The following is a 21,287-nucleotide window of genomic DNA, read 5'->3' as shown; positions in this document are numbered from 1 at the left end:
AAATTCTGTTAATTGTGGATTTATTAAATTAAAATTCTGTTAAGTAAATATTTTAATAAATCGAAATTTACTATAATAACAATTCTGTTAAAAAATGGTTCTTTATGGAATTTTTGTTGTCATAAATTCCGTTAAATTGAAATTGAATTAATTTGAAATTCGATGTACTATAAAATCCGGTTTATGGAATTTCACTAAATAAAAATTTGATAATTTAAGATTTAATGCCGTAAGAATTCTTTTAAATTAAATGTTGAGAATATTTATACGTCCTCAATTTGTTTATTTATTTTACTTAAATATTATATTTTTTCAAAACTTTTAATTTTAGACGTTTTAAAAATGATTTTAATTTTTTTGCTCGGAATTTTGAAAATTCAAAAAAAAAATTTTTTGCAGAAATGAAAATCGAAGAATTTAAATTTATATAAAATTCGATTTAAAAGAATTTCCATTCGGCAGAACTCTTATAAAGTGTTTTTTTAATACTTATTAAAAATTTTAAATTAATATAATTTTAATTTAACGAAATTTATGTTTATAAAAATTGACAAAAAAGAAATAAATAGAATTTTACTTAAATGAGAATTCTGTTACCTAATTAAGAATTAGTTTAAATTAAAATTTACTTTAAGAAAAATTTTTTTTAATTAAGAATTTTGTTAAATAGAAATTCTGTTAATTGTGGATTTATTAAATTAAAATTCTGTTAAGTAAATATTTTAATAAATCGAAATTTACTACAATAACAATTCTGTTAAAAAATGGTTCTTTATGGAATTTTTGTTGTCATAAATTCCGTTAAATTGAAATTGAATTAATTTGAAATTCGATGAACTATAAAATCCGGTTTATGGAATTTCACTAAATAAAAATTTGATAATTTAAGATTTAATGTCGTAAGAATTCTTTTAAATTAAATGTTGAGAATATTTATACGTCCTCAATTTGTTTATTTATTTTACTTAAATATTATATTTTTTCAAAACTTTTAATTTTAGACGTTTTAAAAATGATTTTAATTTTTTTGCTCGGAATTTTGAAATTTCCAAAAAAAAAATTTTTTTAGAAATGAAAATCGAAGAATTTAAATTTATATTAAATTCGATTTAAAAGAATTTCCATTCGGCAGATCTTTTATAAAGTGTTTTTTTAATACTTATTAAAAATTTTTAATTAATATAATTTTAATTTAACGAAATTTATGTTTATAAAAATTGACAAAAAAGAAATAAATAGAATTTTTCTTAAATGAGAATTCTGTTACCTAAATAAGAATTAGTTTAAATTCAAATTTACTTTAAGAAAAATTTTTTTTAATTAAGAATTTTGTTAAATAGAAATTCTGTTAATTGTGGATTTATTAAATGAAAATTCTGTTAAGTAAATATTTTAATAAATCGAAATTTACTATAATAACAATTCTGTTAAAAAATGGTTCTTTATGGAATTTTTGTTGTCATAAATTCCGTTAAATTGAAATTGAATTAATTTGAAATTCGATGTACTATAAAATCCGGTTTATGGAATTTCACTAAATAAAAATTTGATAATTTAAGATTTAATGCAGTAAGAATTCTTTTAAATTAAATGTTGAGAATATTTATACGTCCTCAATTTGTTTATTTATTTTACTTAAATATTATATTTTTTCAAAACTTTTAATTTTAGACGTTTTAAAAATGATTTTAATTTTTTTGCTCGGAATTTTGAAAATTCAAAAAAAAAAATTTTTGCAGAAATGAAAATCGAAGAATTTAAATTTATATAAAATTCGATTTAAAAGAATTTCCATTCGGCAGAACTCTTATAAAGTGTTTTTTTAATACTTATTAAAAATTTTAAATTAATATAATTTTAATTTAACAAAATTTATGTTTATAAAAATTGACAAAAAAGAAATAAATAGAATTTTTCTTAAATGAGAATTCTGTTACCTAAATAAGAATTAGTTTAAATTCAAATTTACTTTAAGAAAAATTTTTTTTTATTAAGAATTTTGTTAAATAGAAATTCTGTTAATTGTGGATTTATTAAATGAAAATTCTGTTAAGTAAATATTTTAATAAATCGAAATTTACTATAATAACAATTCTGTTAAAAAATGGTTCTTTATGGAATTTTTGTTGTCATAAATTCCGTTAAATTGAAATTAAATTAATTTGAAATTCGATGTACTATAAAATCCGGTTTATGGAATTTCACTAAATAAAAATTTGATAATTTAAGATTTAATGCAGTAAGAATTCTTTTAAATTAAATGTTGAGAATATTTATACGTCCTCAATTTGTTTATTTATTTTACTTAAATATTATATTTTTTCAAAACTTTTAATTTTAGACGTTTTAAAAATGATTTTAATTTTTTTGCTCGGAATTTTGAAAATTCAAAAAAAAAAATTTTTGCAGAAATGAAAATCGAAGAATTTAAATTTATATAAAATTCGATTTAAAAGAATTTCCATTCGGCAGAACTCTTATAAAGTGTTTTTTTAATACTTATTAAAAATTTTAAATTAATATAATTTTAATTTAACAAAATTTATGTTTATAAAAATTGAAAAAAAAGAAATAAATAGAATTTTTCTTAAATGAGAATTCTGTTACCTAAATAAGAATTAGGTTAAATAAAAATTTTCTTTAAGAAAAATTTTTTTTTATTAAGAATTTTGTTAAATAGAAATTCTGTTAATTGTGGATTTATTAAATGAAAATTCTGTTAAGTAAATATTTTAAAAAATCGAAATTTACTATAATAACAATTCTGTTAAAAAATGGTTCTTTATGGAATTTTTGTTGTCATAAATTCCGTTAAATTGAAATTAAATTAATTTGAAATTCGATGTACTATAAAATCCGGTTTATGGAATTTCACTAAATAAAAATTTGATAATTTAAGATTTAATGCCGTAAGAATTCTTTTAAATTAAATGTTGAGAATATTTATACGTCCTCAATTTGTTTATTTATTTAACTTAAATATTATATTTTTTCAAAACTTTTAATTTTAGACGTTTTAAAAATGATTTTAATTTTTTTGCTCGGAATTTTGAAATTTCCAAAAAATAAATTTTTGCACAAAAGAGACGAAGTAAGGTACAATTCAGCACAATATTTGTTACTTGAAAATTTTAATTTCTTATATTTAAAAATGTTTTTTGGTGTTTTTTTGAAAATTTTAATTTTAGATGTTTTAAAAATGGTTTCTTAATTTTTTGCTCGGAATTTTCAATTTTTCAAAAACCGAATCTTTGGCAAATTAGAATCAAAATATTTTTTTCAATTACGACTGTTTTGGTTTATATAACTGAATAACATTTTGAGAAAAAAAAATAATTTCAATTTTTTTGAAATAATAATGATTTTTGTTCCTTGTGATGATATAATATTATGTCTGATAATAATTGGAAAAATTTGTTTTTTCGGTGCTTTAAAATAAGTGTGTAAAAAAAATTTTAATGATTTTTTAAAAATATTTTTAATGTTAACATCTCCACCCGACAATAGCAGAAACGTGATTTTCATAAATTCATCAGAAATTGTATCTTGGATGTTACTGTGAAAAAATAAATTTCAACTGATTTTTTTATTAATATTTAATAGCCAGCATCCCGACCCTTCCGCAGTAGAAAAGTAATTTTATCAAATTTGTCTTTTAAAAAATGTCTAATATATAAAATATTTAATGAATACAATTTTTTTGAAATCAGAAATTGTTGCCAGGATGTTACTGTGTAAGAAAAAAATTCATACGATTTTTTTTTAATATTTCATAGCTAACCGTAAAAAGTTACTGCAAAATATCTCTTTTTGTTTTTGGCTTGTCATATCATAAATTTACATACAATAAATTATTCAATAAAAATATATAACTTTATTTGAGTTATAGATTTATTGTTGAATAATCCAATAATTTTGTGAATTGTAATTTATACTCGCACTTGTTTAAATGAAAACTTTATATATAAAACTTTAACTTGATACGGAAATGTAAAGAAGAATTGGGAAACTGTTTTTGAAAAATCAGGGTTGGGCAAACAGAAATAAAACCCACATGTGTCACCATATTCTTAAACATTTAAATAAACAAATTTTTTTGGCCATTTTTTTAAGTTTATATGTTAGCTGATTCTGACCACGGCTCCATATGATCATAACTTCAACTTTGAATTTTTGCGCGGCAATTATAGTAGTGAAAGTAAATAAAATTTTTACAACATTTTAACAATCAGAATCAGTTATAAAATTTTTTTTACAGTTATTAAAGTGAAGTGGTGCGACTTTAAATTTCCTGGTCTCCATAAACAAATTAACAATGGGTAAATATATTGCTTTTATTTATTAACACGCATGTAATAGTTAGGATTATAATGTTAATTTTGCGTGAATTTTTCTAAATAATTTAGTTTTAGAAAAATGATTTATTTTTAAGTTTTAAAGTTTCAAATGAACTTATTGTTAACTTTTAAATTTCAGTGTTCGGCCTTTTAAAAAAAATTATATTTGGAAGGAAGAAGGAGGAAAAGAAAAATATTGAGAAGGAAGAAATAGAAGAAATAGAAAAGAAGAAGGAGATGCAAGAAAAAAAAGAGATAGAAGAAAAGAAAAAGATAGAAGAAGAGAAAGAGATAGAAGAAAAGAAAAAGATAGAAGAAGAGAAAGAGATAGAAAAAATGAAAAAGATAGAAGAAGAGAAAGAGATGGAAGAAAAGAAAAAGAAAGATGAAGAAAAAAGAAAGGAAAATGAAGAAGAAAAATATAAAATTGATATTAGAAGAAGACCAAATAGAAGGTACATAACAGAAATTTTTTTTTAATTATTTTAAAGTTTTGCTATTTGCTTTCGTTTGAATCATAATTATTTTTAAAGGAAAATAATTAGCTTTTTAAATTTCAAAAATATAAAACTTTTTATAGTTAAGAATTGATTTTATTTCAAATTTAAATTGTTATTTTTATTAGATTACTGGGATCACAGATTATCAATTTTTCTCTTCCGTTCACTAATTTTATATTTTGTCACCTGGGTGATTCTCTCAAAAAGGACAAATCATGTCAAAAGGACATTTGTTCAGAAATAATAAATTTGATTGAAATTATTAAAAATTCTGTTAGCCATACGTTAAGATTTAACAATTTTCAATCGGATCACTAAAGAAAAATTCAAAAAAGCCAAATAACTGAATTATTGAATAAAATCTATTGTTACGAAGGGGAGTTTTAACGTTACTTTTCATTAAATAATTCAGTTATTTGACCTTTTTTTGAAATTGTTATTAGTGTTTCCATTGAAAATTGTTAAATCTTATCGTATTTCTGGCAGATTTTTATTGTCATTAATTTCGTTTTTTAACCAAAATACCGTCTAAAATCGTGCACCCTTTGATTTGCCTTTTTCGTAGAATCAACTACCTACTTTATCTACTTTGATAATATGTTATCTATTTTACCCTTTTTTAAATTTTCTTTATTTTCAAAAAATTTATTCATTTAAATAAATTTTTTTATATTTTTGATCTAATTTCAAATTACAAAATTTCTAATTTTTCTATTAATTTCAATTGATTGAAAATTATACGAATTTAAATTTTTAACGTTTAATACTTTAATTTAAAAAAAATTCTATTTAATTATTGTACTTATTTATTTCATAACCGATAACGTACTGCAATTTTTTTCTCATCTATTCTCGTAATGTAATTAACCGTTTTACCTATTTTAAGAAAAAAGAGACTGTGATCCCTGATATTAATATACATATTACTTCGTTACTTTTGTCACATTATTTCTTTTTCATTTTGTATTATGAGTGCATGTACATTTTGATGATGTTTTTTTCAATGCTAAAGATTTTATTTTGATTCTTTTTGTTTTTTTTTCAATTTGACCTAATTTATGCAATGTTTTTTTTAGAAATCAATAATTATTTTACATTTTCATTTTTTTTCAGAGAGCAGCAAAGGTTCCGGAATAAAATTAAAAAAAATTTCCAATGGGAACAGTATCGCACCCAAACATACACTCAACACAGAAACCCTCATCTAAACACTTATCACTCACAACCGTACAATCACCATCTTTCACAATCATACACTCACCAGCATTCAAATTATTTCCAACTGCCCACAAACAATCAGCCACAAACACACACATACAATCATCTACAACCATGCACACACAATCAACCACCACCTTGCACACACAATCAAACTCCACCATGCACACACAATCAACCTCCACCATGCACACACAATCAACCTCCACCATGCACACACAATCAACCATCACCATGCTCACACAATCAACCACCACCATGCACACACAATCATAACCAATTCCAACCATACATACATCCAAATTGCTGTTCGAGGCACAATTAATTGTATTATGACAAAATTTAATCCATTAAGAAAATATTTGTAATTGCATTATAATTATGAAATATATAATATAAAAATATTATAAAATAATTTTTATTTATTTAATTATTATTATTTTATTTATCACAAATACTTGGTTTGTTTTTGTGTTTTTATATGATAATGTAGAACATAAAACAAGTTTAGTTTGAAATAATTTTTAAAAATATACTTATTTTAAAACTTTTTTTAGTTATTTGACTCAACTTCTGAAGAATTTACTTCAGAGCAATTTTTTAAAAGATACTTTTTTGTGGTTTTAAGTAGATCCAAAGCCTGATTCAATCGAACTTTCATATCGTATAGTTAGAGTTTTTATGTAACCAAAGTCTATCTACTAATTGAAACTTAGTTGAAATAAAAATTTGTCTAAATAAAAGTTCTGCTAAAGAAGAATTAAATTAAGTGAAAATTCAGATCAGTAAAATTAAGTCAATACAAAAAGTCAATTAAATAAAATTTTATGTAATTAGAAATACTTTAAAATAAAAATCTGTGATAATTCCGTTATATTTCTTTCTCATGAAAGCAGCTTTGTAATTTCGAAATTTTTTGAACTTGATTTTTTGATGTATCCTTGTATTTTTTGAACTGAGGAATCCAAAAATCACATTTTTAAAAAATGGCGTTTCGTGCGTATATATATATTTTTATATACTACATTTTCTTTAATATCTCGAATACTATAAGAGCTGAAGGGATAAATTTTTTTTAAATTGTAGGTTTCACTGGCGGACAAATAATGAAAGTACTTTTAGCCATATTAATGAAGATTAACTATTATTTTTTGCATTTTAAAATTATTGAATAATTGTTTTTTGCCCATAAATTTAAAAAAATATTAGGACACCTAGAAATATTTATCTCTAGTTTTGTATAGTTTTTCAAAAGGCATCTTTTGATCTATTAGTGAATATCCTACTGTTATTTCATTCAGAGATATTAATATTTTGAAATTAAAATTTGTTGAAAAACCTGTCTTTTTTGCATTATTTATTAAAAAACTTTATATAGCTTTAAAATTATTATGCACAACTTGGAGAAAATTTCAAAACGAAAAAATTGATACCTAAAAATACAATTTAACACCTTTTAAAAATTATTCTAATACAAAATAAATTACCATAAATTGATCACAAAAAATCTCGATGAGGAAGCAAAGTTTTCATAAAATGAACACAGCAAGTTAATACTTCAACTTGGCAGCGGTTTATAACAATTCTGTTAATAAAAAATTCTCTTGTATAAAAAACAGAGAAATAGAAATTTCATTAAATGAAAAATTAATTAAACATGAATTTTTCAGTATGAAAATTCCAATCATTATAAATTTCACTTTTCAAAATCTAGTTTAATAGAAATTCGATCTTGTTGACATCGAAACCCGGAAACAATCATTATTTTTAATTTGAATGATTTAATTTTGCGGTTTCTTGCAAAAAATTAATTTACAGAATGTTTTATTGTAAAATAAAAAATAATAAATAAAATAAAATAAAAATTCATCAAAATAGATTTATATTTGGGTTTGGAATTTTTTTAAACTTGGTCTGGAAAACTTGGAAAAGTCATTGAATTTTAAAATCAGTATTTCGTGGCAACCCTGTTAAAAATTTTACACTGAAATCATTTTATTGAAAGTGTGAATAAAATTTATTTTTATGACTGTGGATATTTCAAAATTGATATTGAATAAAAATTAAAAACGTTAAAATTTTTAGGTATCGAAATCGTTTTTAAATTTTAGAAATATGTAATATTTATTCAATGACATGTTTTATTTGTTGAAATTTTCAAAAAAAAGTTGTTTACATTTTTATTAAAACATATTTTAACGACAATTACTAATTTAAAGAACAAAAATGATGGAATTGAGCTACCTTCTTATTTGGCTGTCCATTTGTTTCTTCCTTACTTTATACATAAATTAAAAATATTTTCGTTGAAATAAAATAAACATTAATAATATTTAATTTTTAAACAATACGTGAAAAAAATCTTAATGTGCAGGACCATTAGACCAATATTTTTATTAAACCTGGAAATATAACAGGGTTGCCACGAAATACTGATTTTAAAATATTAAAACCATTTTATTCAACAAAATTTAATTTGTAATTAAATTATGATATTCTTTTTGTATATTTTTGAAATTTATAGTATTCTCTAAGTTTTTAAATCTTATGGAAATTAGAAAATGTAACAAGACAATTTCTTGTCTTTAAAAATGAGCAATTAAAATTCGTTTTTTGAAAAAATTGAAAGAACCCCGCACCGCTTGCATGAGAAATTTGGGTTAGGTGAAATTTCTTTAAACTTCGTAATTTTGTACCTTTCGACCTCCTAAACAAGAAATGTTAATGTCTACATTCAAAAAAATGGACTGATTTTTTGGTAAGATTTAAGTTTAAAACATAGTTTTTTCGCTTTTAAAAATGTTTTTTTAAACTTAAAACTTAATCAACAAAAAATCTGTACATTGTTTTCAATTTTTCCATTAAATTTTTATTCAGAAGGTCAAAATTTTCTATGTATGCGATGCGGGGTTCTTTTGAATTATCAAAAATCTTGCAGCCTTTGTAGTTCTCAAGAAAAACAGCTGGTCTATGACGAATTCGTGAATTTTTTTCGGAAATGATACTGTGAGTTTCAAAGTCAGGGATTAGAAGAGATTTATTTACTTTTTGTTCCTAAAATAAATCGCAATAAATAATTTTTGCCTATTTCAGTTATTGCTGCTTCTTCTTTTTGTTTTGAGTTTAAGTCATATGTTATTGTATATTTATGCATTAGCGACGTCTTGACCTAATTTTACATTATGTTCTATTAATAATTAATGACCCTAATAGGAAGTGTCATTTATGAGAGGTAACACATGTGAGTTTTATTCTACTAATTTAAGGAGGATATAGCGGAAATACAAAGTTTTTGTTTTTTAACAATTAACATTGAGTCTTATGGGAATTGAGTACTTTCTCATACATATTTACTCACCACAAAGTAATTAACATTTGAAAATTGATGAAACTTTTCTTAATACAAAACAGATATATGGGTACGTCCGCATGAAAAGGGACCACTTTGTCGATTACAATAAGGATTATATCATAGTTTCAATTAGGTTCGTTACAAAGTAAAAATAATTTTTATAATGGTTCTACTTTGTCCCTACCTGAAGAAATAAAATGAAATCTTTGACACATCCACGGATTCGTCTTGGTTTAAAGAAGGTTAAAAATGGATTTTTGGTGGCTAAATGTTTTAACAGTTTCTATTATGATTATTAATTGTATATTCAACATGGTGTGAACTTGGTTTTATACGGGTTAAAAACTTCCCAGATAGCACGGAAACTTGCAGCAAGCTTGTCTGAGCTAGCGAAATGTCCCACTCAGGACAAGCTTGCCGTGAAAGCTTGCTGTAAGCTTTCCAGGAAAGGTTGCTGCAATCTTGCCATGAAAGATTGCTACAAGATTGCTGCAAGCATACTAAGAATGATTGCGGCAAGGTTGCCGTGAAAGATTGCTGTAAGCTTGCTACGTAAAGTTGCAGGAGAATTTCAACAAGCTTCTGGAAAGGTTGCTGCAAGCTTACTGAAATTTTTAAAAAATACATTTTAAATTTTAAAAAAAAATATTTGTTTTTTTTAAATTTGAAAATCCTTGTGACGTTTATTATTATTAATTATGTCCTGTTTATTTTCATTTGGAAACTTAACGAGAAAATTTTCGAAACAAATTTGAGGGGACTGGGAATTGAACCCGGGTTCGACAGACACAACCTTTCCTGGAAAGCTTACAGCAAGATTTCACGGCAAGCTTGCCCTGGGTGGGACATTTCGCTAGCTCAGACAAGCTTGCGCGGCAAGCTTAACTTGCCGCAAGCTTGCTGCAAGTTTCCGTGCTATCTGGGTTATTTCAGTTCTTAAGCAGGCCATTAATTGGGTTTCAATATGGTTCTTATAAGAAGACAAGTTAAAATAAAACGTTTATCGCATTTTTATATATTGCTAAAGTGATACATAATTTTCAATGGTTTTTATACTGGTTAATTCGGAGTAAAAACATGTCAAAAACCTGGTACGTTTTCGTATAGGACCCTGTAGAAGACAAATTTTACACGAATTTTACCTGATTTTTATCAGTTTTTTTCGCTAGGTAATAAACACTTATCACATTTCTTATTGCATTTGTAGGTTTCATAAAAAATGAATCATAAGCATAAAAGCTTCTTGAACCTTAGTTCGAGGCAAAAAAGAAGAAGATTATCTGGGTTTCGTGGAAGAGTTGCTAGAAATGATTATTCTGAATCAGAAAGCAGTGCTGATGAAGTAATTTCTAACGTCGGGAATGTTAATGTAAACATGGAAAATGAAATATGGTCAGCGAGTGAGGAAAATGAAGACGTTAGAAGCATTTATGATTCTGAAGATGTTCAATCCGAAAATTTTGAAGATTCCGAAGAACCTGAAGATCCTGATTGTCCTGAAGATTCTGAAGATTCTGAAGATTCTGAAGATCCTGAAGATGCTGCAGAACATGAAGACCCTGAAGATCCTGTAGCTTTAAAAAGAAGGTTTTTAAAAAATGCATTTCTTGCCGCAGGGTTAAAACATACTCAAGGCAATATAATATTACGTACTTTGAGAGAGTTTCCATTTAATTTAATTTATTTACCGAAAGATACAAGGACTTTACTGAAAACTTCTACAGACGTTGCCAGTAGACGTATAGAACCAATTGCTGGTGGTGAATATCTGCATATTGGCCTAAAGTCAACTATGACTAAAAAATTGGAAAATCTGCCTGCTGATAAATTGCCAACAACAATTGAGATAGATTTCTCCACTGATGGTGCAAAAGTAGACAAAGGATTACATCAATTTTGGCCACATCAGTATCGGATATTAAACATCGGAGACAAGAGACCTATCATCGCAGGCATATATAAAGGAATAAACAAACCATTAAACCCATTCGACTTTTATGAAAAGTTTGTAACAGAGATTCGTGAAATTAGAGAAGAAGGTGGTATTCGAGTAAGAGAACAAATAATTCCAGTGAATGTTCGATGTTTTATAGCAGATGCACCTGCAAGAGCGTTTGCTTTGAACCATTTTGGACACGTATCTACAAATCCTTGTTCAAAGTGTAATGTAGAAGGTGATAATTCTAGTGGAACTATGGTTTTTACAAATTTAGATAACATCGAAAGAACAGATCAGGAATATCAGAATGCTAATGACGAAGACCATCATAAAGGTAGAAGTCCTTTATCTGAAGTTTTGGGATTAGTAACATGTGTTCCATTCGAAACTATGCATTTGGTATATTTAGGTGCGTGTAAAAAAATATTATCCGCAAAAGTAGATGGCAAATTTGGAAACCAAAAGTTATCAGGTAGACAAATAAATATACTTGATTTGAGAATGGAACAACTCTCAGTTTATTGCCCATCCGAATTTAACCGCAGGCCAAGAAAAATAAGTTTGTACAAACATTACAAAGCTACTGAATTCAGGCAAGTGTTGCTTTACACTGCGCCAGCCGTTCTAAAAAATGTTTTCAATGAAGAAGCGTATTTACATTTCATAATGCTCCACTCATCTATGCGGCTTCTTACTTCTGAAGAAACACCAAATGAAATGTATGCATTTTGTCGAGAATCTATACGAAGTTTTTTGACATTATGTCCACAACTTTATGGTCAAAAATTTTCGTCCTACAATATACACGGTTTGTCACACGTTGTAGATGATGTCGAAATATTAGGTCCATCAGAAAGTTACAGTGCATTTTGTTACGAGAATAATATGCCAACACTTCGAAAATTAGTTAGAAAACCACACTTGACTCTTCAACAAGTTCATAAGCGGTTGTCTGAATTAAACGATTGTTCTTCTTTACCTATTGACAACAACATTCTTATTCATCCTTCATTAGGTCATAGAGACGGACCTTTACCAGAAAACTTGCCAGCTCGACAAGTACTTCGACAGTTCAAAAAATTAAAAATAGGTGAAATTACATTAGCTGTGGCTTTACGTGATTGCTGTTGCGCTTTAACAGATTCAAGAATTTGTCTTATAGAAAATATTCTGAAAATTGAAGATGAATTTGTTCTTCTTGTTCGAGCATTTCAAAGGATTGAAGCAGCATACGACGTAGGATTAACATCTGATATCGTGGAAGTGTACCATTGCACGGATCTATCAGAAAATCTGGATACAGTAAATTTGAGACAAGTAAAAAGCAAAGTTTATAGGATGCCCCAATGGAGTGGAAAAGAAGGAGAAGAAGAACACATAGTAGAAAATCATTGGATTTGTGTCAATTTAATCACCAAAATAATTTTTCCACAAAATTAAATTACTGTTGGGACTGTAAGTAAATACACAAATTTAACTTAAAACACCTTGCTTAACAAAAAAAATTATTAATTATAATTTCTTTTTGGATGTGGTTTTTGAATGTTGTTTTTCTTTATACTTTAGTTCATATGCATTATCTATTAAACAATCATGGTATTCTTTCATTCATTTAATCTTCCTATTTTTTTCTGTTCACTTCAGAAGTTTCACGCATTGAGGTTTGCTTTTGTTTTTTATAGGTTTTTACACTGTAAAAAATTTAGGGAGTTAACGGCAATAGGAGTTGGGATTTCGATTTTTCAAGTTAAAAATCAACTCGAAAAAGGAGTTAATTAAGAGTTCAGTATCAACTCCCTTTTGAGTTATTTTAAAATGGAGGATCATATTCTCCAACTCGTGTAAGGAGTTAAAGTTGAACTTTTTAATCTGAACTCCCTTTGCTTTAACTCAATAGGTGGGACTTTTATAGCATCCCTTGAGGAGTGGAAATTCAACTCCTTTTTTACAGTGTACATTTCATAATATCATATATGAGAATGTTGTACTATTTGTGTTTTTTCTTCTTAAGAAATGCTGTAAATAAAATTTAATTTTTTTTATGATAGTGTTTTTTTAATTTATTTTTTTCATCTTAATTACCTACATACTTCAAATTAATAAAAATATCTTTTGTATGCATGCATCATGACGCTTTATAGTATCTATTTGATTAAATTAGCCACAATTTTCTTACTTTTATATAAACTAAATGTTTTTTTCAGAAAACATTTAATTTATTCAGTCCCTGTTTCTTGAGGATATAATTTGTTATATTCATTTTAGAATGGCTCATCTCGTCCAGTTAAAAGGCAAGGATCGGTCAGAAGCTAAAAGAAAAATAAGAACGACCAACAGTGGAAGGAGCATAAAAACCCCTTTAAAAATTTTAACGTCAGAGGAAGACGAGCCTCTGAGAAAGAAACCTTCTGTACAAATGGGGTTGGAATTACAAAAGTTGCGTGACCTTGCAGCCAAACGAGGGCTGTCAAGTGCACAGAATTCCACGCAGTCAAAAAAAGCGACAAAAACTACACATGTGCAGTAAGTAAATGTACAAGAAAAGGTAGTTTTTCCGATCACATAATTGCATAAATTTTTTTTAAGTCGAGTAAAACCCATCATAATATTGTGTTATTTTGAATTTCTAAACTTTTACAACATATTCTTATATCGGACAATTTTACATTGTTTTTATGTCGTTATATAATTTTCCACTTACTGCATATTTTCAAAATTGCCTAATTCATTTCGTTGAATACATTAATTCAATCATTAATATATTAAAAACGGTTTCAGCAATTCAAATTTATAAATCTTTAAATTCAAAATCTCCTCAATTTTAATTACTTTTAAAAATCTGGGCTACAGCTCTACCGAAATAAAATTATGTCATGACTTTCTTTTAAAAAAATTTTAAATTGTTATTAGAAACATACACGGGGAAAAGAGAAACATTGAACTAACACCATTTTCCGATTGATTTTATTTTACTGGGCTCTGTCACGATTTCGGCATTAATTCAACAGATTTTTCATGTTGAATGCTCTCTTCTCAAGAGTAAATCGGAAAACGGTGTTATTCCAATGTTTCTCTTTTCTCCGTATAAGAACATTGTGGCTTTAATTATAATTATTTTCTGTTTGTGTAGAATACACCAGGAACTTACTTCTGAACAAATTTCAATGGCCACAAAGTGTGTACCAAATGCAATAGAAAAAACTAGTGCAAGTAATAAAAATAATTCATCGCAGTCTAAATTCGGAGATAGTTCTGCAAAGCAAAGGTAATTGATAAAAAATATTTTTTATATCTACAACATAATTTTTGTTGAATCATTTTAATTTAAAAATGTGATAAATTTCAAAATTTCAATAATTTGCATAATCGTACTCTTGTGTCAGTTTGATTTTAAAATATTCTAAAAATTAACATTTAATAAATTATTAAATTTATTGAATGTCTAATAACAGTAATTTGTACAAATTAAATATTTATCAAATTTAATTTATTAGAATTATATTTATTTTTTGTTCATATAGTTCACATGCGAGTTCCAGTAGTCAATTGGATGATTTTATAATCACTGATCCATTCTCTACTATAACAGAGGAACCTATTTTAGTAGCCAACGATCTGGCAAATGAAATTGCTTCAATAATAGAGAAGAAAAGTAAAGTAAATCTCGAAACTATTGAAGAACGTTTAGGGTAAGTTCTTGTTTACTTAAAAAAATATTGTAAAAATTTATAGCCCTAAAGTTTTCTACGTTCAAATTCAAGTTTGAATTTTAAAACAAAATATGTGTACTAACGCGGTAAAAGGGACCTTACGGTCCAATAGCAAATTATACAGAACGGGGGATCAAAGAGAAGCAAAAAAATAATCGTTGCCTAAACTGCCTATGTTTGAATGTTTATAGAAAAAAGAGTATTAAAAGGAGATAATTTTTTATTTTTGAAAATTAAACAGTAACTCAAAAACTATCATTTTTCATATCTGAAAGTTAAAATCGACAAAAACTAACGTTCTGAGAAGAGCATTCCCACATGATTCAGAAAATGCAATACGGGATATATGCCTACATTTGAATGTTCATAATAAAAAATTAATTGAAGAAAATAATTTTAAGTTTTAGGAAATAAAAGAGGAATTAAATAAATTCACTTTATATTTCTCATTCAAATACAATAATTTTTGTTAAAATATCGAAACAGAGAAAAATTTCTTTCATTCAGATTTTAAAACGTTATAGACGTAATGATATAAAAACTTTCTTATTCAAAACGAACGAGAAGAAAATAATATTTTTAATATATCCATATAATTTCAGATTTCTTGAAAACGAATGCAAGCTGCTTCATGAAAAGCAGGACCAAATTTTAGCTCAAAATGAAAGAATAATGAATCAAAATGCTCAAATTCTTGAGCTTTTGCAAAAGGGTGTTTCTACGAATACCCAATTGCAAACTACATTATTCCAGCCACTTCAAGGACTACCTTTGAGTAATTTGGAAGATTATCACAAATTTATTTCTGAAGAGAATAATGATAGACTTGAAAGTGTGGTAAGTTTTTTGTTTCTTCAACGTTTTATTATCTCAATCTTATAAATGTTGCTTCCTCATGAGGAAGGTTTGAATTCGTGACGATTTTTAATTTTTAAAAAGAAAGTTATATGGACTCATTCTCATCTAGAATTAATATATTTGAAGTTCTGAGCAAATGTCCTTATGTATGTGTGGGTGTGTGTGTCACAAAATATTGTGTACAAATTATCTCAAAAACGTTTTAACGGATTGTCCTGAAATTTTGTATGCTTAATAGTCATTAATACCTAAAATCTGATACAAGGATTTCCTAATATATTTACAACATTTTTTTACAATTTTTTCAAAATTTGAAAATTTGTTTCACTGTAAATTTTATTTCGTTTGCTAAAAAACGTATCCTAATCAATCCGCGAATAAATTAACATGTATCCCTTAGACTTTAAGATTATTTCCGACTTTCTTTAAAATATAACTTTTATTGACTTCCTTTACGATATTTAAAACATTTTAATTTTTTTGTTTAATTATTGACTAAAATTCTTTTAAAAAAAGACATCAGCAATTCTAATTTGCAAACTTTTCAATTATATATTTCTTGAATTTTAATTAATTTTGAAAATTTTGATTGTATGTCTCCTAAAATTAAATTAATTTTTAAATATCTATTTATAGCTTTTCGTCAAGTTTTAATTATTAATAATAAGTTTAATGAATTACTTCTAAAACTAAATACAAACTTTTTTTATTAAAACATTTTTGACACTGAGATCTCATCTGTAGTTTGTAAAAAGAATTAATCAATTCATTTTTACAAAAAAATTTCAATTTAAAATCACTTGAAATTTATTTATTTTAAAAATATTAACTGTTAATTATCCAAAATTCAATTATTTTTACAATTAACTAGAATTTTTATCCAAGTTAATTATTATCAATAATATTTTTCAATTTTAATTAATAGTTTGTGTAAAATTTCTTCAATAAAGGTGTATAAATAAAATACTCATTATTTTAGCATAATCATTTGGTTCAAATTGGTGGAACAAAACTCAGAGAATTTTTGAACTATTCATTAAAACAACTTATGAAGGATGAATTAGTTTCACAATTCTCATGGCCTGGCAGCTCCAATAGTGAAAAATTTGGAGACACGAAGATTTCCAATCTTTTATATGGCAAGTTTGTTTTCAAATTGTAATATCATTCATATTTTTTTATTCATTTAAATTTTTTTACATTACAAAAAAAGTTATTTTTATAACTGATAAAAACTTCGTTTTTCTTCCTACTGTTCATAAAAATTGATTTTTTTATACATGTTAGAGTGGACCAAAAAATTTAAAATTATATAGGACACTGATCTCCAAATTTTATATAAATTAAAAAAGTTTCACGAATTTTTAAATTTTAAATGGAATAAATCATAAAAACATTGAAACAATAAAAAAACTACCATTTGTAAAATTTTACCTTGAAAATAAGCAGATCCTATTTCCGTCAAAGTGTGATTTTAAAGAATACAAAAATACTATTTATAAGACCAAAACAAAAAATTTAAAAACGACCTTAAGCAGAGAAAATTAATTTTTTTTCTTAAATTTTAATAAAAAATACTTTTAAAAAAATTAAATAATTTAGATTTCATACTGATAAAGTAGAGAAAATCCTTTCGAAAACCCTATAATAAAAGTGTAAATGAAAAAGTTTTACAAAAGTTATGTTAAGATGAATCTTAGAGAAATCGCCTGAGAGTTCAAATTTAAATTTTTAAAACTTTAAATACAAATCTTAATTTATAAATTTAATTTTTGCTATTGGGTCAGATAGTTTGGTGGTTGAATGTAGGTCCAATAGGACTATACTTTAGCCAATCATCAACTCAATCCTGAAATATTAATTTTTGGGGTGGGAACACTTGCCGAATTTTGCCCCATGAGTATTTGTAATATGGAATTATAAATTATCAAATTCCTATTAAAAATAATTTCATAAAGGTGGCTTTATTTTAAATTGAATTTTCATTCAACACAATTTCCAGTCATTAGAATTTGAATTAATCAAAATTCTCTTATAAAAAAAATTTAATCAGGATTACTACGATTCATTTAAACCTAAAAATACAGGGAATTTTATTTTGTAAATAAAAGACAGAGAAAAATTATAAAACATCTGGAATAAAATAAAGTCATAATTAATCTTAGAAATAAAGACATTTTGAGTAATCAAAGTGCCAAAGTAAAAATCGAGTCTAAAATAGCTTAAACAATTGCACTTCATACAACTACTGATTATCATAAACTAAGTTAATTAAATATTCTTGTGAAATAAATGTCAACTAAAAAAATTAAATTTTAATCAAGTTATTGTTAGTAACGAAAGAATATTAAAAATAAATTAATGTTAAAACAATATTTAATATGAAAAAAAACTGTACTATATTTTAATGAATTATGTATATTTAAGGAAGAATGGTATAGACAGTCGGAACAAAAGTTAGTCCGACTGTGTTTTTTGTATTTTTACAGAAAACGATAATTTTAATCATAAATGTGCTCTGGTCAAAAGTTTCAGAATTTAATTTTGAATATTTTAAACAATTAAAAATTGCAATTAAATAAAAATTACAAATTTTTTTTCATCGGAAACGTTTCTACATTTTTAGGTTATATTACCAAAATCTTTACCTATGAAAAAAAATTTTTTAATTTTTATTTAATTGCAATTTTTAATTGTTTAAAATATTCAAAATTAAATTCTGAAACTTTTTACCAGAGCACATTTATGATTAAAATTATCGATTTCTGTAAAAATACAAAAAACACAGTCGGACTAACTTTTGTTCCGACTGTCTATACCATTCTTCCTTAATAACTATTTTTTATATAAACGATAATTTTATCGAGTATAAAAAAAATTTCCACAAAAACCCATCAATTAATATCATACATTTTATTATTCTTTTCAGAATCATCGAAAAATTGTAAATCTTTCGTTGGACCTTTAGGCAAAACTGAGTTTAAAAATGAAATGCTTGAAGTTTTGCGGGTAACAAAGCAGCGATATAGAAATAATTTAAAAAAAGTAAATTCTAATATCGCAGAAAATATTCCAATTAACATGGAAGAAGAAAATCCAGATGATGAGGAATTATTGAGGCGAATTGAAGAACTCGAAAATTCTGAAATAATAAATTCAGATGAAAGAGAGGATTTTTCTGAGGATGAAGCTCTCTAATAGATTTGCCATATCTGACGAATTCTTGGAGAAAAGTACAGGTTTTTTTATTTGTTTTTCAATGTTATTTTCATGATGGGAACTATGTCTCTAAATCTGAATTAGTTAAAATATTGTTATTTAAATTAGTAGCACTCTTTGTGATATTTATTTACTTAGTAAATTAGAAAAGGTTTAATTGTTTAGTTATTGATAGAATAAGCATATTAATTATACAGAAATGGTTTTTGTTTTAATGAAATTTTTCTATTAAAAAAATAATTTGTTACAAACTATAATAACTTCCCTTGGTCGAGCGCGTCTAGGCGCAGTTCTCATGGTTGAAGGCAAAGGTAAAAAATTCGAATAAAAAATAATTTAATTTTATTTATATTGTGAATATAATATATAATGTGTATATAATATATAATTTAGTCATCTGTACATTCGTAACAGATTGAATTAGTCAGAAACTACACTCAATATCAACAAATTCAAGTTTAGAGAGCTTTGAACTATTTCAGTTAAATTTAAATGTGTTTCAATTATATTTTGGTTTAATATAGGTGACTAAAAATATTCTTCTTTAATGTTAACCTATCTATAAAATTTTTAGTCTCTCAATTTAAATTGGATTAAATTTTGCTAATCAAATAAGTACCTTATTTTTACTAAAAAATAATCATATTTATTTACTAAGTAAATTAGAAAATGTTTAATTATTTAATTACTGCTAGAATAAGCAAATTTAATCATATAGAAATCGTATTTGTTCTAGCGAAATTTTTCTATTAAAACAAAATAACTTGTTACAAATTTTAATGTATTCCCTTGATCGAGCGCGTCTAGGCGCAGTTCTCAAGGTCGAAAGCGAGGGTAGAAGATTGGAGTCAAAAATAATTTTATTTGTTTTATTTTGTGTATATAATAAATAATTTAGCCATCTGTACATTTGTTACAGTTTAATTAGTCAAAAACTGCTATCAATTACTCAATATCTACTAATAATAAAAAATAGTCATATTTACTTACTAAATGAAGTAATGAATGTTTAATTGTTTAATTATTGTTAAAGTAAGCAAACCTAACCATATTAAAAAGTTTTTTGATTTAACGAAATTTTTCTTTTCTAATAAACTGACTATTAACATTATTTATTAATAGCTTTCCTTGGTCGAGCGCGTTCGGACGCAGTTCTCAAGGATAAGGCGAGGGTAAAGACTGAAATCAGAAGTACTTTTTTTCAATGTATTTCTATTATTTATATAATATGGAATTTAGTCAGTTGTACATTTGTTATTGTTTGAATTGATAACTTTTGAATAATTCACAGTAGTCGAATCCGAACTATTTGAATTAGCCAACATCCACTAATTCAGATTTAGAGTGCTGTTTAATTCCCATTTGCATTGTATTTAAGGTAGTATTATAGATTATACCGCCAAAAAATAGATTTTTTTTCGTTGCATTTTTGTCAAATACATTTAGGAATTGAATATTTAAATGCGTTTTTCTCGAAACGATGATTTTAAAACTGTCGGACAGCATTACTCAGGTTCTATTCATCCGATTAAAAAAAAAAACATTCTTCGTAATTAGACCCTTCAGGTATCCCCTTAAAAACGATTATCTAATCCTTATTGGTTTTTAGGTACGGCCCAAAAACTGACCAAAAATTCCCCTTTTTTACGTCTGATGACCAGATAGATCCAATTATAATTTTTTCTTTCATTTTTTCGTAAAGTACTATTGGTCTGTAATATTATACAAAAGATTTCTTTTCTTTAAATAAAGTAATCAACGAAAAACAAATTTTTGTTTGAACTCGTTTTTTGGTGCTTCTAAACTATAATACTACATTAAACGTTCTCAATTATATTTCAGATTAATCCTACTGTCTTATAAAGTTAGTAAAAATACTTTTTTTTGTTAAAGTTAATCAATTTTTCAAATTTTTTTATTTCTATGACGTTAACTACAGTACTAACTCCTATATCACTCAATGTTATTTTCTCAGATATATTTATAACATAATTAAATGTAAAGTGGTAATTTTAAGTATTAAGTTTTATACTTTATATACATATATTTTATAATAAAATTTTTCAAATTTTAAAAACATGTCTCCAAGTTCATTTTTTCTAGTACCATAAGCTCAACCAAAATTATTGTAAATTATTTTGTTCTCATCATACA

General features: G+C 25.3%; 2 protein-coding genes across 3 annotated transcripts in view; one reads left to right on the top strand and one right to left on the bottom strand.

Moving 5' to 3' along the window:
* The window catches only part of LOC127278525 (WASH complex subunit 5), a 290,329-nt gene that overhangs the window by 60,356 nt on the left and 208,686 nt on the right, over positions 1 to 21,287 (bottom strand). The window lies entirely within an intron of this gene.
* On the top strand, positions 13,279 to 15,212 carry LOC127278539 (uncharacterized). The gene is made up of 3 exons (XM_051300299.1): positions 13,279 to 13,869; positions 14,477 to 14,611; positions 14,868 to 15,212. The coding sequence occupies exons 1-3, from the start codon at positions 13,613 to 13,615 to the stop codon at positions 15,037 to 15,039; spliced, it is 564 nt and encodes a 187-aa protein (XP_051156256.1). The 5' UTR covers positions 13,279 to 13,612; the 3' UTR covers positions 15,040 to 15,212.

Source organism: Leptopilina boulardi, unplaced genomic scaffold (assembly GCF_019393585.1).
Source record: "Leptopilina boulardi isolate dan_hultmark-lab unplaced genomic scaffold, ZJU_Lbou_2.1 LbouV2_204, whole genome shotgun sequence".
Classification (NCBI taxonomy): domain Eukaryota; kingdom Metazoa; phylum Arthropoda; class Insecta; order Hymenoptera; family Figitidae; genus Leptopilina; species Leptopilina boulardi.
Note: the sequence above shows the minus strand (reverse complement) of the source record. Positions and strands in the feature narration are given on the sequence as shown.

Bases quoted from the DNA above. Each gene is read 5' to 3' on its own strand.
- LOC127278539 (XM_051300299.1), top strand. From the start codon at position 13,613: ATGGCTCATCTCGTCCAGTTAAAAGGCAAGGATCGGTCAGAAGCTAAA. The intron at 13,870-14,476 runs GTAAGTAAATGT...CTGTTTGTGTAG, and splicing joins ACAAAAACTACACATGTGCA to AATACACCAGGAACTTACTT. The intron at 14,612-14,867 runs GTAATTGATAAA...TTGTTCATATAG, and splicing joins GATAGTTCTGCAAAGCAAAG to TTCACATGCGAGTTCCAGTA.